The sequence below is a fragment of the Chlamydomonas reinhardtii genome, chromosome 3 (genome assembly GCF_000002595.2).
Source record: "Chlamydomonas reinhardtii strain CC-503 cw92 mt+ chromosome 3, whole genome shotgun sequence".
NCBI lineage: Eukaryota > Viridiplantae > Chlorophyta > Chlorophyceae > Chlamydomonadales > Chlamydomonadaceae > Chlamydomonas > Chlamydomonas reinhardtii.
The window spans coordinates 1,828,439-1,841,331 of NC_057006.1; the positions used below are offsets into that span (position 1 = coordinate 1,828,439).

At 65.3% G+C, this 12,893-nt stretch overlaps 3 protein-coding genes across 3 annotated transcripts; 2 read left to right on the forward strand and 1 right to left on the reverse strand.

Annotated features, from left to right (window-relative positions):
* The first annotated feature begins 33 nt into the window (after positions 1–33).
* On the forward strand, positions 34–5,125 carry CHLRE_03g154500v5 (uncharacterized protein). Its single transcript, XM_043060572.1, has 8 exons — positions 34–1,145; positions 1,466–1,643; positions 2,045–2,238; positions 2,664–2,800; positions 3,176–3,273; positions 3,493–3,816; positions 4,078–4,222; positions 4,498–5,125. The coding sequence occupies exons 1-8, from the start codon at positions 165–167 to the stop codon at positions 4,805–4,807; spliced, it is 2,367 nt and encodes a 788-aa protein (XP_042925701.1). The 5' UTR covers positions 34–164; the 3' UTR covers positions 4,808–5,125.
* A 2-nt stretch (positions 5,126–5,127) lies between these two features.
* On the reverse strand, positions 5,128–9,223 carry CHLRE_03g154550v5 (uncharacterized protein). Its single transcript, XM_001697414.2, has 7 exons — positions 8,943–9,223; positions 8,591–8,802; positions 8,106–8,239; positions 7,715–7,817; positions 6,779–6,944; positions 6,253–6,387; positions 5,128–6,022 (listed from the first exon to the last, which is right to left on the reverse strand). The coding sequence occupies exons 1-7, from the start codon at positions 9,139–9,141 to the stop codon at positions 5,928–5,930; spliced, it is 1,044 nt and encodes a 347-aa protein (XP_001697466.1). The 5' UTR covers positions 9,142–9,223; the 3' UTR covers positions 5,128–5,927.
* A 100-nt stretch (positions 9,224–9,323) lies between these two features.
* Positions 9,324–12,883, forward strand: CHLRE_03g154600v5 (uncharacterized protein). The gene is made up of 8 exons (XM_001697491.2): positions 9,324–9,698; positions 10,077–10,147; positions 10,308–10,409; positions 10,753–10,894; positions 11,139–11,310; positions 11,630–11,761; positions 12,114–12,151; positions 12,288–12,883. The coding sequence occupies exons 1-8, from the start codon at positions 9,423–9,425 to the stop codon at positions 12,324–12,326; spliced, it is 972 nt and encodes a 323-aa protein (XP_001697543.2). The 5' UTR covers positions 9,324–9,422; the 3' UTR covers positions 12,327–12,883.
* Positions 12,884–12,893: the final 10 nt, after the last annotated feature.

Consider the following 12,893-nt stretch of genomic DNA (forward strand, 5'->3'; position numbering starts at 1 on the left):
CGAAAGCTTTCTGACTTGACCGAGTGTCATGCTGATGCCTGATACTGCACTTTTAAAAGTAGGAGCTGCGGGCTGGCTAGCACTTTGGAACTGCACTTGCAATTGCCACTGTAGTGACGCGCCTCCCTGCCGACACGCTGGACATTGCCTCTTGAGTGCGATAAATGGATCCCGATGAGCCCGTCATTGCGCTTGCGAAAGAGGGCGAGACGCGATTGATCCCGCAACACGCTGCAGCGGCCCTCTCCACAGCAGTTGAACCAGCGCATGGGGGCGATGCATACGAGGATGACGACGATGACGACGGTGCAGCCAGCGTCGGGCGGCCAGCGGCGGAGGACGAGGAGGAGGAGGAGGCCGAGAACGCTCAGGGCCCCAGCGCCAACGGTGCCGCTGGGAACACAGCAGCACAATCGGCCGGCCAGGTGCAGATTCCTGCCGGCGACGCAGCGGCCGCACACATGACTGAAGAGGCAGCAACGGCGTCAGACGCAACGCCCTCCTCGTCAGCACAGGCGCAGGATGACACGGCCGGTGAGAGCGTTGAGGCCATCGAGGCCGCCGTTGCGAGCCTGGCGTTGGCACAACGCAAGGCCAGCCGTAGGACCCTCGCCGGGACGGCCGTCACAGGCTCGGAAGCCGAGGTACCAGCGGCATCAGCAGCGGCGGCTGTAGGGTCATCCACATCTTCCGGGCCAAGCAGTCGGAGAGCCACGGACGCATCAGGGGCCGCGGCAGCGCCTGCACCAGCGGCGTCAGCATCCGGGGCCGCCGACGGCTCGGCGGCTGACGGGCGGCCAGCGGCAACACAGGCGGAGGCTTCCACCACCACCGCCACCGGTGCCTCCGCCGCCAGCCAACCGGCCGCCGACGCCGCCGCTGTGCCGTCGGGTGGCGGCGGAGCCGAGCGGCCGGCTGCCAGCAGCAGTAGCAACGGCGCTACGAGCGCCGGTGCGGGCGCGGGCGCGGGTGCGGTTGCCGCCGGCGGCGGCGAGGGCGAGGAGGAGGAGGAGGTCAGCACGCAGTGGTCGGCCTACCCCAAGCATTTCTTCATCCTCAGCTCCTCAGGGAAACCCATCTACAGCTACACGGGGGATGAGCGGTCGCTGGTGGGGCTGTCGGCGCTCATATCGGCACTCGTGTCGGTGAGAGGGCGGGGCGAGGGCAGCCAGTGAGGGACCGCCTGGGGTAGCTGCTGGCGTGCAGTCCGGGGTCTGAGGGCATTGCGCCAACGTCCCAAGCCTTCCTGTGTTGCGGCTAGCGGATGTAGCAAAAAATGCCATCCGCACGGAACCGACTCGGCCCGCACGCGGTTGTTGGATGTAATGTCCACACGGACACCTAGCGCCACGCAACCCAGCCCACCGGCAATCATCACCACCACGCTCGTCCCTTCCGCCTCACCTGACACTGCCGTGTTACTGCCTTGCCGCCGGCATTCCCCCGCCCCCGCCTGAATCCGCAGGTGGTGCAGGCCCAGGGCGACGCGGTGCAGTCCATCCGCTCCGGCGCCACCCTCATCGTGTTCCTGCTGCGCGGCCCGCTGGTGCTGGTGGCGGCCTCGGCGGCCGGCGAGCCCGCGCCCGCGCTGCGGCGGCAGCTGGAGCTGCTGCACGGGCAGCTTGTGCTGGTGGTCACCAGCGGTGGGTGGGGGGGGGGGCAGGCGCATCGGGCGCAGCGGCAGTTGCGGTGGTGGATGTACGGCTGGGTTGCAGGTGCAGGTGCAGTGGAGCGTGAGCCATGGCACGCAGGAGGGGCGGCGGTAGTGGTGCTGGTGGCGGGCTGGCAGGGACGGAAGGGTATGCGGGCGTGGGTGTGTTGATTGGCAAGTTTTCGCCACATGAGCAAGGTGGCGGGATGAACAACACAGGCGGTAACGCCCGCCCCCGTCCGCACGCACCCTTCTCCTAGCCTCCCCTATTCCTGCCACCTTGCCCTCGCCTCTCCTAATCAGCACTGCCCCAACCCCAACTTGACCCGCCATCTCTACATCCTCGCACCTCCTCCCAATCGCTCATGCACCTACCCCACGCCCTCCCTCCAGGCCTGGAGCGCATCATCCAGCGCAACCCCTCCTACGACGTGCGCTCGCTGCTGGAAGGCGTGGGCGGCGTGCTGGGCTCGCTGGGCCGCATGCTGTCCGCCGACCCCGCCTACCTGCTGCAGGCGCACAGGCCGCTGCCGCTGCCGGCGGCGGACCGGGCGGCGGCCACGGAGCTGCTGTGCGAGGCGCTGAGGGTGAGGCGCGGGGCGAAGGGCTGAGGCGCTGAGGGTGAGGAGCTGAGGCGCTGAGGGTGAGGCGCAGGGCGGGGTGAGGGTTACCTGGGACGATGCGGGTTGAAATGCTGTGGGGGGCGGGCTGGGGGCCTGAAGGTGAGGGGCGGGGAACGGCTCTGAAGGGAATGGAATGAGTTGGGCTCGTGTGCGGCTGGATGGGCAATGTCGGTGTTTGTTGAGAGACGTGCAGACGTGCAGACGTGCAGTCGTGCGGTCTTGCGGTCCAATGGCGAGCCCACGCGACATCAACGCTTGTGTTACAAATCCCTTCTGACGTTTCCCTTCTTCCCTCTTCCCGCCCTCCCAAACCACCACACCACACAACGCCACACAACACAACGCCACACAACACACACTCAACACGCGGCGCCCGCCCTGCACAACAGCAATGCGGCGGCGTGTACGCGCTGCTCATGGCGGACACGCACGCTGTGGCCATGGCTCGCGGCCGCTCGCAGCCGGCGCCACACCCGGACGACCTGCTGCTGCTGGCCAACTTCGTCATGTGCAACAACGCCTACAGGTGCGGCGGAGGGGGGTTGTAGATACCAGCCCAAACTAAAACGGGGGGGTAACATCCACTGTTGTCCAGTGAAATGAAGGCGTAGCCAGGAACAGTAGTATAGCAGGCGCGTTGTTACCTATGTCCGTGAAGCCAGCTCCAGCGCGTAGACCGAGCGCGAGAGGGGGGTGCGGGAGTGGGAAGGCAAGGACTGGGTGGGCAGGGACTGGGAGGGCAGGGACTGGGAGGGCTTGAGTGGGAGGGTTGGGGCTTGAGTAGGATGGCGGGCTTGAGGGCTGTGGCGGGGTGGGGTTGCGGCGGGGGAATGGGTGGGAGCTGGACGTACGAGTGCGCATTGTTAATGCCCACCGCCACCACACCCACCACGCCACGCAGGAACGGGCACGGCGAGGCGTTCAGCCCGGTGTGCCTGCCGCACTACAACGCCGACGCCTTCCTGCACGCGCACATACACTACCTGGACCCCAACACAGGTAGCGCTGCGTCGGGCGGGCTGGCGGGCTTGGGTTCGTGCGCTTGTTGCGCGGTTACGTGTACGGGGCGCGTGGGGAGACCGGCACTGCATACCGTGTAAAAATAGAGCTGGCAAACTGCATTGCTTCTGCCTCCTAACCCCTGCTGTTCCTACTGGACGTCGTCAATTCATGCTTGTGATTTAATTACCTCGTTCTCCGTGCACGGCTGCCCCCCAGGCCTGTACCTGGTGCTCCTGGCCGGCAGCGCCGAGGCCTTCCACGCCCTGTCCGCCGCCCGCGCCTGGTTCGAGGACCAGGCGGCGGTGCGCGGCCTCATGCCGCGACTGCGCGCGCTGAGGCCGCCGCAGCCCGCCTACCCCACCGCCACAGCCATGGGGCCCGCGGCCGCGGAGGCGGCTGCAGCGGCGGCGGGCGGAGGAGCCGGGGCCGGCGGCGCTGCTGGTGCGCCGGCGGCGGCGGTGGCTGCGGGCCGGGGGCGGGCACTGCCGCCGCCGCAGCACCTCAATGTGCTGTGTGTGGAGAACCTGCCGCGGCCATTGGGTGAGCGGGCCGGTCGTACGCGTGCATGGGGTCTGCGTGCGAGCGAACAAGCGACTTCCCAATGCTTGGCGTAGACCAGGGAAGTGTGGTCACAAACGTTTCACATCCGGGCCGCTCCGCTGCCTGTCATTGACGTATCTCACGAAGCGACGCCGGCCACACACGCCAGCCACGCCTTCTCACCACCTCCGCCATCCCTACCAACACACACGCACACACACACACACACACACACACACACACACACACACACACACACAGGCGGCAAGTTCGGGCACACGGCGCTGTGGTCGTACGCGGTGCGGTTCGGCGGCCTGCAGCAGGCGCTGTTCTCGCCGCCCTGCCCGCTGCACAGGTCGGCCGAGGGAGCCGCGCGCCTGGCCACAGCCTATGCGCAGCTGCACAGGTGCGGTGTGTTTGGGGCCCGGCTTGGCGGAAGGGGGGTTGTAAATACCAGCCCAAACTAAACCAAACCAAGCTCAACTAGCGGAGCACTTATGGCCAAGGCGACAGTCATGGCTATGGCACCGAGGCACCGATTTTCTTCATATCTGTTTTACGAAACAATCTAGCTACTCCAGCGTAGCTGCGCTCTCCACCAGTTGGCCAACACCTGCCCTCCCCTACCTCTCCTGCCCTCCCCTACCTCTCCTGTGCTCCCCTCCCTCCCCTCTCCCTCAGCCTGCTGCACTCGCCCGCCGCCACCAAGCCCAACAAGCTGGCCTGGCTGGCCGACAGCAGCTGCGTGCTGGTGGCGGCGCGCGGCGACATGAGCGGCCTGGTTGGAGGCGGCGGCGGCGGCGCCCTGAGCAGCCTGGGCAGCAGCCGCGGCGGCGGGCACGGCCCCCACGAGGCGGGCCTGGAGCTGTATGCGGTGTGTGACCCTCTGACGGACAAGGCTACGGCTCTGTCACTGTTGGAGGCGCTGCGGCGGCACTTCGGCGACCGCGGCATTGCGGCGGACGTCACGCTGCCGCCCGCGCCGGCGTGATGAGGCGGGGGCGCGGGGGAGGCGGGGTGTGGGAGGAGGCCGGGAGATGGGAGGCGGGCGTGGGTGGAGGTTGTGGACAGGTAGGGGCCGTAAACTGGGCGTGTGAAGCACGGACGAGGCATGGGCTGAAGACGTGCGTGGTGTACAGATGGCGTGCGGTCCAGCAGTAGTTGGCGAAAGAAACCGGGACGTACATGCATGCGAGACAGGTGCATTGCTGCTTCGTGTTGATTGTGTCTATTCCGGTCAGTATAACTACGGTAATAGCTGACGCATACAGGGTGGTGCACGCATACAGGGTATCCAGATTCGAGAGCATGACGCAGGGTGTTACAGTTATATGGCGGAACTTTACCAGAAACATTCTGGCTGTGCTTACGAACATATACCGCTGGCCTACAAAGGCCGCGTTCGTACGCGCAATTGCGCGAATGTGCTTGCACCCGCACACCAAATGTGGACTCGACCAGCCCTCCAGCCTATCCTGCACCTGCTCCTTTATACATCGTCCGTTGTCCCCTAGTAGAGACTTGACGACACGACTTAGATGCTTTGCCCGAAACGCCTTAGCTGTTTTAGCCTGAACTTGTTACCTAAATTCCCGCCCCACACGCAACCTCAATTCAATTCTCTGGCTGATCGACAAACCGATGAAAGGCGTCGACCGCAAGCCCAAAGGAACTATCACACCACACCACGCACGCCCCTGCTTATAGCTTATAAGGTAACGGAACGGCGGCGTCCGGACCGCCCCTTGCGCAACAGACATGGGGCATCCAAACCCCCAATGCCATTCCCATGGGCTTCAACCATGCAACCCACTTGCTCTACTTCCTGCAGCATCGTCACTGCTGCTGCTGCTGCTGCTGCTGCTCCGTCCTTTCCACTAGCTGCCCGAATGAGCTGCCGCTGCTGGTAGCTCCCACCCCGCTCCCACCTTCCTCCCAACCAGCGTCATCTGCCCTCTGCCTTCTGTCGGCCCGCTCTCGCCAGCTGCCCATGACCGCCACCTCTCGCCAGCGCCCGCTGTTGCGGAAGCCATGGCGGCGACTGAGATGACGGCGGTGGTGCCTGCTTGCAAGGCTGCCATCCCGCCCGCCTACACCGCCCGCCAGCCCGCCTACATCTTGGACAGCTGGTTGGCGCGGTCAGTGGCGGCCACCACGGCGTTCATGAAGGCGGCGCGGATGCCGGCGCGCTCCAGCTCGTGCACACCTGCGAGCCATGCCCACGGCAATGGTGATGGTGGTGAGAGTGGTGAGGATGGGAAGGGGAGATGACAAGGGTAGGGTGACGCGCACGCGCACCGCACAACATGCACCGGCCGTACGTCCACGTGCTCGTCTCCCTCCCCCCCCCCCCGTGAGCCCATGCGCTGATGTGCTCAACACTGACTCCCGCCCAACAAGTGACTGAGCTCCGCCGCTTCGCGGCCGCCCACGCACCGGCAATGGTGGTGCCGGCGGGCGAGGTGACCATGTCCTTGAGGGCGCCCGGGTGCGTGCCGGTCTCCATCACCATCTTGGCGCTGCCCAGCACCGTCTGGGCCGCCAGCGCCTGCGCGATGTCGCGGGGCAGGCCTGTGCGGGCGGGCGGCACAGACAGACGACATGAGGCCCGGCCAGGCGCGGTGGCAGGCAGCGACATTCGTTCGGTGGTTGCCATGTGTGTGTGTGTGTGTGTGTGTGTGTGTGTGTGTGTGTGTGTGTGTGTGTGCGTGCGTGTGTGCGTGTGTATCCGTGTAACGTTGTGTGAGGCTTGTAGAGCGTGCCTGACGCGCTTGATCCGTTGCCACCTTGCGCCAGCGTGCCACAGCACCCCCGCTCGACAGGTCACGGCATAACCCTCACACAGCCTCCCCCCTCCACTCGCCCTGTTCAGCGCCACCAGCCTACCGTTCTCGCCCCCCTCCTCCCCCCTCCTCCCCTGCCCTTCCTCCTGCCCCCCTATCTCCTGTCCCTCCCCCCTCACCTGCGCGCACGCCTCCGTCCGCCAGCGCCTCGATCATGAGGAACACGTAGGCGGGCCCGCTGCCCGACAGCCCCGTCACCGCCGCCAGCAGCTTCTCGTCCACCGTGTAGATCTTGCCCACCGCCTCGAAGATGGTGCGGACCAGCGTCTCGTCGTCGGCGTTGGCCTGTGCGCGTGCACGAGGCGGTTGATGGGGGGCAGTCGTGGCGGCGCTGCTAGGGGTGCGCGGCTGGCACGGTAAGCGCGTGCGGAGCACCGCTACATCGGTCCAGCCCTGGCTGACGCGCTTCCCATCAGACTGTCCGGATAGCGGTAGCTGCCTTCCCTGCCTAAGCGGCTGGGGCCCCTGCGCCACCACCACCGTCACTGCCACCGCCCGGGGCTCCGGCTTCTCCCTGCCCGCCAGCCAGCCAGTCCGCCTGCCTTCCCACGCGTGTTCATGGCCATGCGACTCCCCAAGTCCGCAAGTCCGCATCCCCAGGCCAGGCTGAACCAGAGGGTCCGAACCGACCCCAGACAGCCAGCCGCCCTTCCATTCCCAGCCTGCGCCCTCCATCCCGCACCCTTTCCTTGCTCCTTACCTCCCTCTCACCCCGACCTTCCGTGTCCTCCGCCTCCCCCTCCCCCTGTCTCCGTCGCTGCACCTCCACCTCCCTGCACCTCCTCCCCAGCCGACTCCTGCCCTTCCTAAAACTACTAAACCTTCCGCCGCGTCCCTCTGCCTGCCTCCGTTACTCCCTAAGTCTCCCTCCCCCCTCGCCCTCTTGAGCGTCCCTCGACCGTCCCGCCCTCCTCCCTTGTTCCTCTCCCCCCCTAAATCCTATACCACTTTTCCAACCATCTGTGCAAACCCCACCTCCCCGCACCACCCCGATCTTGCCCCCTGCCGCCCCCTGGCCGCCCCCTGCCGCACTCCCCCCCCCTGCTCGGCCGCACCTTGCCGCCCAGGCACATGGCCGCCGCCGTCTCGCCCACCAGGCAGGGCGTGTTGGGCATCACACGCACCACGTGCGCGTCCGGGCCGGCAGCCTCCACCAGCCTACAGGGCGCAAGAGGAGGGGGTCTTCAGATGTTCATGGAGAACGGGGGCAGCGGGGAGATCGCAGGTGATGCCGGTAAAATGAGTGTGCGCACTCCCGCGTGTGCCTGACACCGCCGGACCTTCTCCCTGCCCCGCTCTCCCACCCTTAATGCCGTTCCCACTCCACCACGCACAAGCCAACCTCCCCAACCAACGCGCACCACCAGGCCCTTCCCGTCCCCTTCCGCCGCCCTCCCCTTCCCTCGCACCCCAGCCGCGCCGCGCGGTACTGCGCCCGCCTCTCACTTGTCAATGGTGATGCCGGCCGCGATGGACACCACGGTGTGTCCCTCCGTCAGCACCGGCCGCACCTCGCTCAGCACCTGCGCCACGTGCTGCGGCTTGACGGCCACAAAGATCACGTCGGCGTTGCGGGCCACCTATGCATGGACGCAGGATGGTGGCAGGGGTGGTCCGAGGAGGCAGTGGGAGGGCGCAGGCAGGCGGTGGAAGGTGCGGTGGGAGGCTTGGGGTGAGGTGGGAGCTTAAGGAGGGCTAGGAAACGCGGAAGGTAGGCAGGTAGGCGGGCAGGTGGAAGTTGGGCCAAGCGAATGCGCTGTGACGGACAGCTGTGGCCTTTCAGCTGCAGGCGGACGGCTCTTCGACTCCAGCACCTCCGGCCCCCCATCCCAGCCTTCGGTGCCCGTGCTACCCCGCTTGGTGCAGGTGCTAGGCCCCCGCCCCTTCCACCCCCAACGCTTAGGTCAGCTCCCCAGCCGCGCACGACCTACGTCGGCGTTGGACTCGTAGGGGGTCGCGCCAAAGCTCTTGAAGAGGTTGGTGCGGGCGGGGTTGGGGTCGTTGCAGGCGATGTGCTCACCGCTGACCAGGCCGCGCTTCATAAGGCCGCGCGCGAGCGCCTCGGCCATCTGACCACTGCCCAGGAAGCCGATGCGCTTGTTCAGCGCGGGGGCGGTCGCGGTGGCCATGGTGTCGGGGTTGGCTGTGCAGTTGCAACACACGCGAGCGCGCGGGGTCGCCGATTAGCTCATGTGTTGCTTCGTGACAAGACAGGTAGTTCAGCGTCAGCAGCTGCCATGCGACGGTCGCTAAGTTGGACGTGAAGCGAACTGAAGCGCGCACCTGCGCTCTCGACGACGATCAGATTGGGGAAATGAGCACGGCTTTTTGCCTGCTGCTCAGTAAGCTTCACAGCGGGCACAGGGGGCCAGCAGATAGCTGCGGACGCTGCAGAGAAAGCCTTATTGGCCGCCGGCAACGCTAGGTTCTGACGCGCTGGGCCTACACTCCGAGCAAACACGCCACGAAAGATCTGCAGCATCCACGACTAAAGGAGGCTCGGCGAAGAGAGAAGTTGCAAGCCCGCGCAAGTCGGCAGCAAGCGAAAGGTGTGGGGTGGAATGTGATGTCGAGCGACTAGATTTCCTAGTGCTCAAACCATGTTGCAAACCTACCAAAACTGATTACAGAGCGAGTCTTCCCCATCCCATGTCACATGATCATTCGGTAGCAAAACCGAGCGTGCTAGTAGCTGTCGCGTCCATACACGTAGTTGTATAACTACTGTAGTGCGGGAACACGCGAGAAACACGCACTGCAAGCATGCAAGTTTACGGGAATGCACACGCGCGCATCGCTTCCCAGCAGAGGCCCCAGTCTCGGCGCTGCTTACGCCAGATTGCCGCTGTAGCTCGCTGCCATTTGCCAACTCAAGTCGAGGCGCCCGCGGACGCTCCGTCGACAAGCGCGCGCGCCAGCCAATCGTGGCGCGTTGGGGCGGCATCGGCGCTATCGGCGCTGGCGGTACTCGGCGGTGCTGCGGTGGCGCCAGGTGGCGTGTTTGCAGCTACGCCAGGCTTGGACTCGAGTACATACTTTGTGAGTGGTGCGGGCTTGGTGGCGGTGGTTGGTTACGCGAGGACGTTGTGTCGGGGTGTTGCGTTGCCAGGGTGCTGCCGGAGCCACACAGCGGTGGGGCAACCGTTGGAGCAGCGGCCACTGTCCCTGTCTCGCAGCGCCCCCCGGGTCCACGGCCTTGAGTTATATCTAGCAAAAAGCACTGCTGCAATAGACGCGTGCAGGCGCACGCTTTAACACAACTCCCGCCACGTCAAGAAGTCCCGCCCGTTGGTGCACGTACGACACGACACAAGCACATCCAGCTGCACCTCCCTCAGTCTAGGGCCCCCTGCAGCGATCACTAAAGGCGTCATGACGTCTTGTGCCCCACTCCCACTCACATATATTGACCCGCAGTTTGACTCGGGGCGGCTGCTGAGTGCCGACAAGCGTGACAAGCTCAACTCGGAGCTGTCAGAGTTCTCACAGTAAGACGTGGTGTACTGGCATCTCACCTTGCACCCTACATGACATGTCGGTAGCAATCCAGTGTATGCTGTGCGTGCTTTGACGCTTGTTCTTTTTGTGTCTGACTGCCCCTGCGCCCCTGTCGTCACCGCTGCCTTCTGCTCCCTCCCCTACCTGCAGGCGCACCGGGTGGAACCTGCGCATCTACACCGCCTACGGCCCCGGCACCACGCCGCCAGAGGCCGACCTGCGCGCCGCCTGGGGGCCGCTGGGCAAGAACAGGTGCGGTGGGGATCGCCTTGGCGCCGGGTTGAGCGCGGGTAAATGGGCGGGCGGGCGGGTTGGCGGGCGGGCGGGTTGGCGGGCGGGCGGGTGGGGGCTTGCTAGACAGCAGCAGAGACTGCAATGATGTGCCTGCAATGATGTGGCGTCGTGGCCAGTTATCTGGACTCCAGACACACACGCACACACGCGCCGTCTGGGCGGGCTTCGTTTTGTTGTTTTTTTCAACACACACACATACACACACGCGCGCGCGCGCATGCCTACACAGACATATCACGTGCATGTACACACCTTCGTACAAGAACACACGAGTAAACATGTCCTCCTCCCAAACAAACAGTGTTGTCATTGGCTACGACGCCACGGCGCCCTCGCTCATCAACGTGCCCTACCTGGGCGATGACGCGCTGGCCACTCTGAAGCGGCCCTGGTGGGGCGAGTTCAAGGGCCGCTTCGGCAACCTGTTCTACGTACGAGAGCAGGTGTGCGTGGAGCGGGCGGGCGGAGGCTTGTGGTTGCGGGGCGCTTCGCAAGTTGCTCGCATGTCGCCCCTTGGCTTGCGCGGTGTTCAGAGGCATGCCGATATTGGTGCCCTCCGTGTTTCCTCCGTGGTAAACTGCTCCCCCCCCCGGCCCGCGCTCCCGCCCCCGCCCCCACCCCGGTCCCGCTATACTCATACTCATTGCTGCAACCCCGCCCCCGTCTTACCCCACCTTGTCTGCGCAGGGCGAGCAGACGGCCATCGCCGTGAGCACGCAGGTGCTGATGGAGTGCCTGGGCAAGCCCGGCGGCTGCCTGGTGGTCCCCGGGGTGCCGGACGAGCAGTACTACTTCACACTGCTCACCAGTGTGGCCGGAGGACTGGTGGCGGGCTTCGTGTCCAAGCTGGAGCCGCAGGGTGAGCGGCCGGAGCTACGGGGCTGGGGTTTGGGGGAAGGAAGGGGCGGGGTGTTGGGGGAGACGGGCCGGATGCTGGTGGGCAGCTGGTGCTCGGTGGGCGCTTGCGTGCACGATTACAAGTTTCATAGCTTGTAACTCGGGTCGGGGGCTAGGTAGGCTCATGCAGCCGCAAGCACGGGGACGCATGGCCTCAAGGGCACGGCCGCATGGCAGCGCGAGTAGGCCTGAAGCCGGAACCCGTACATGCGCCCCCCGCAACCTTCCTCCGGCCTTCCTCCTCCCACTCGCACCGCTACCGCTTCCGCTACCGCCCTCAGGCTTTGTGCAGTCCCGCTGGGTGTGGGTGCTGCTGTTCTCGCCGGTGTGGGGCAGCCTGTACATCAACTTCGGACTGGGGCCCATCATCAGCCGCACCGAGGACAAGCTGCCCATCATCCAAAACACGCTAGGTGGGCGGAGGAGTGTGGTATGGACGCGGCATGGTGGTTGTGCGGGAGACGTGTGTAAGACAACCGACACGACTTGGTGCTAGCGCCGTGCTGGTGTTGTTGACGTCATCAGGCCCAGCGCGTGATTGAGGGGGGGGCGCAGTAGCTATTAGAACCTGGGCTGGTTCTGGGCCCACTGGAACACGGGCCTTCAGTGCTGCGCTACAAGGGCATACCGGTCCAGGTCCAGCCTGGCTTCCACGGCACTGGGTGGGTGTCGTGTGGCACGTGTGTGTGGGCCCCTGCCGGACTCGTTCTCGTGGACTGCTGACTCACCGTGACTGGTGACTTGCCTCTCACCCGCTGCTCGCAGGCTTCGCGGTGGGAGCTGCGGCGCCGTACCTGGTGCAGGTGCGTCCGGGCAGGCGTGGGCGTGGGTCGGGGCAGGTGCGGGGGTTTGGGTTCTGGCCGCTCCAGCCGCAACGCACCCACCTCTTCAAGCCCTCACACGTATGCCGGTCCTTATGCGCGCTCTGCCTGCTCGCAGGTACTCAGGGCGCCGCCAGTGAAGGATGGCCAGCAGTAGGAGATGGTGAGAGAGAGGGGGGATGGGGGCGCAATGCTGCTGGCACTCGCCACGGAGAGCTGCGAGTCGAAGGGCCGGTGTCGAAGTACCGTACGCACGAGGCAGGCGCGTGTATTGAGATGGTTTGCTCAGGTGCTGTAGATGCTTGATGGCATTGCTGAGTTGCGTTGGATTGGTTGTGCTTGCCACACGCACTGATAGCATCTGCAAGTGCCTGGTTTGTGGCAGACAGCGCGGCGGGAGGCAGGGCAATTTTCAGGCGGGCCAAATTTCAGGCCGGGTTGGTTTTGTCTGCTACGGCATCGTGCGTGCGGCCTTTACAAGGCATCTTTGCAACGCGCTGTGTGGTCTCAACGTCCACTCCAGCCCGGAGCCCGGATCGGACCTGCAAGCGCCGGTCTCAGCCCACGGACAAGTCCAGTGCCGTGTGGACGTGTGTGCCCTCTCATACATAAGCCTTGTCCAGATGATTCGTCCCCTTGTTCACATAAGCCACATGCACCCCATATAAGGGGTCAACGACAAAGGATTGCCGCCGTATGTAACTACAGCCGTCCCCCGAACCGC

Excerpts from the sequence above, each read along its gene's own strand:
- CHLRE_03g154500v5 (XM_043060572.1), top strand. The coding sequence starts at position 165 with ATGGATCCCGATGAGCCCGTCATTGCGCTTGCGAAAGAGGGCGAGACG. Across the intron at positions 2,801-3,175 it reads ATGTGCAACAACGCCTACAG|GAACGGGCACGGCGAGGCGT; the intron begins GTGCGGCGGAGG and ends CACGCCACGCAG. Across the intron at positions 3,817-4,077 it reads GAACCTGCCGCGGCCATTGG|GCGGCAAGTTCGGGCACACG; the intron begins GTGAGCGGGCCG and ends ACACACACACAG.
- CHLRE_03g154550v5 (XM_001697414.2), bottom strand. The coding sequence starts at position 9,141 with ATGCTGCAGATCTTTCGTGGCGTGTTTGCTCGGAGTGTAGGCCCAGCG. Across the intron at positions 8,240-8,590 it reads CCTACGAGTCCAACGCCGAC|GTGGCCCGCAACGCCGACGT; the intron begins GTAGGTCGTGCG and ends GTCCATGCATAG. Across the intron at positions 6,023-6,252 it reads CGCCGGCACCACCATTGCCG|GTGTGCACGAGCTGGAGCGC; the intron begins GTGCGTGGGCGG and ends CATGGCTCGCAG.
- CHLRE_03g154600v5 (XM_001697491.2), top strand. The coding sequence starts at position 9,423 with ATGCAAGTTTACGGGAATGCACACGCGCGCATCGCTTCCCAGCAGAGG. Across the intron at positions 10,410-10,752 it reads GGGCCGCTGGGCAAGAACAG|TGTTGTCATTGGCTACGACG; the intron begins GTGCGGTGGGGA and ends CCAAACAAACAG. Across the intron at positions 11,311-11,629 it reads GTCCAAGCTGGAGCCGCAGG|GCTTTGTGCAGTCCCGCTGG; the intron begins GTGAGCGGCCGG and ends TACCGCCCTCAG.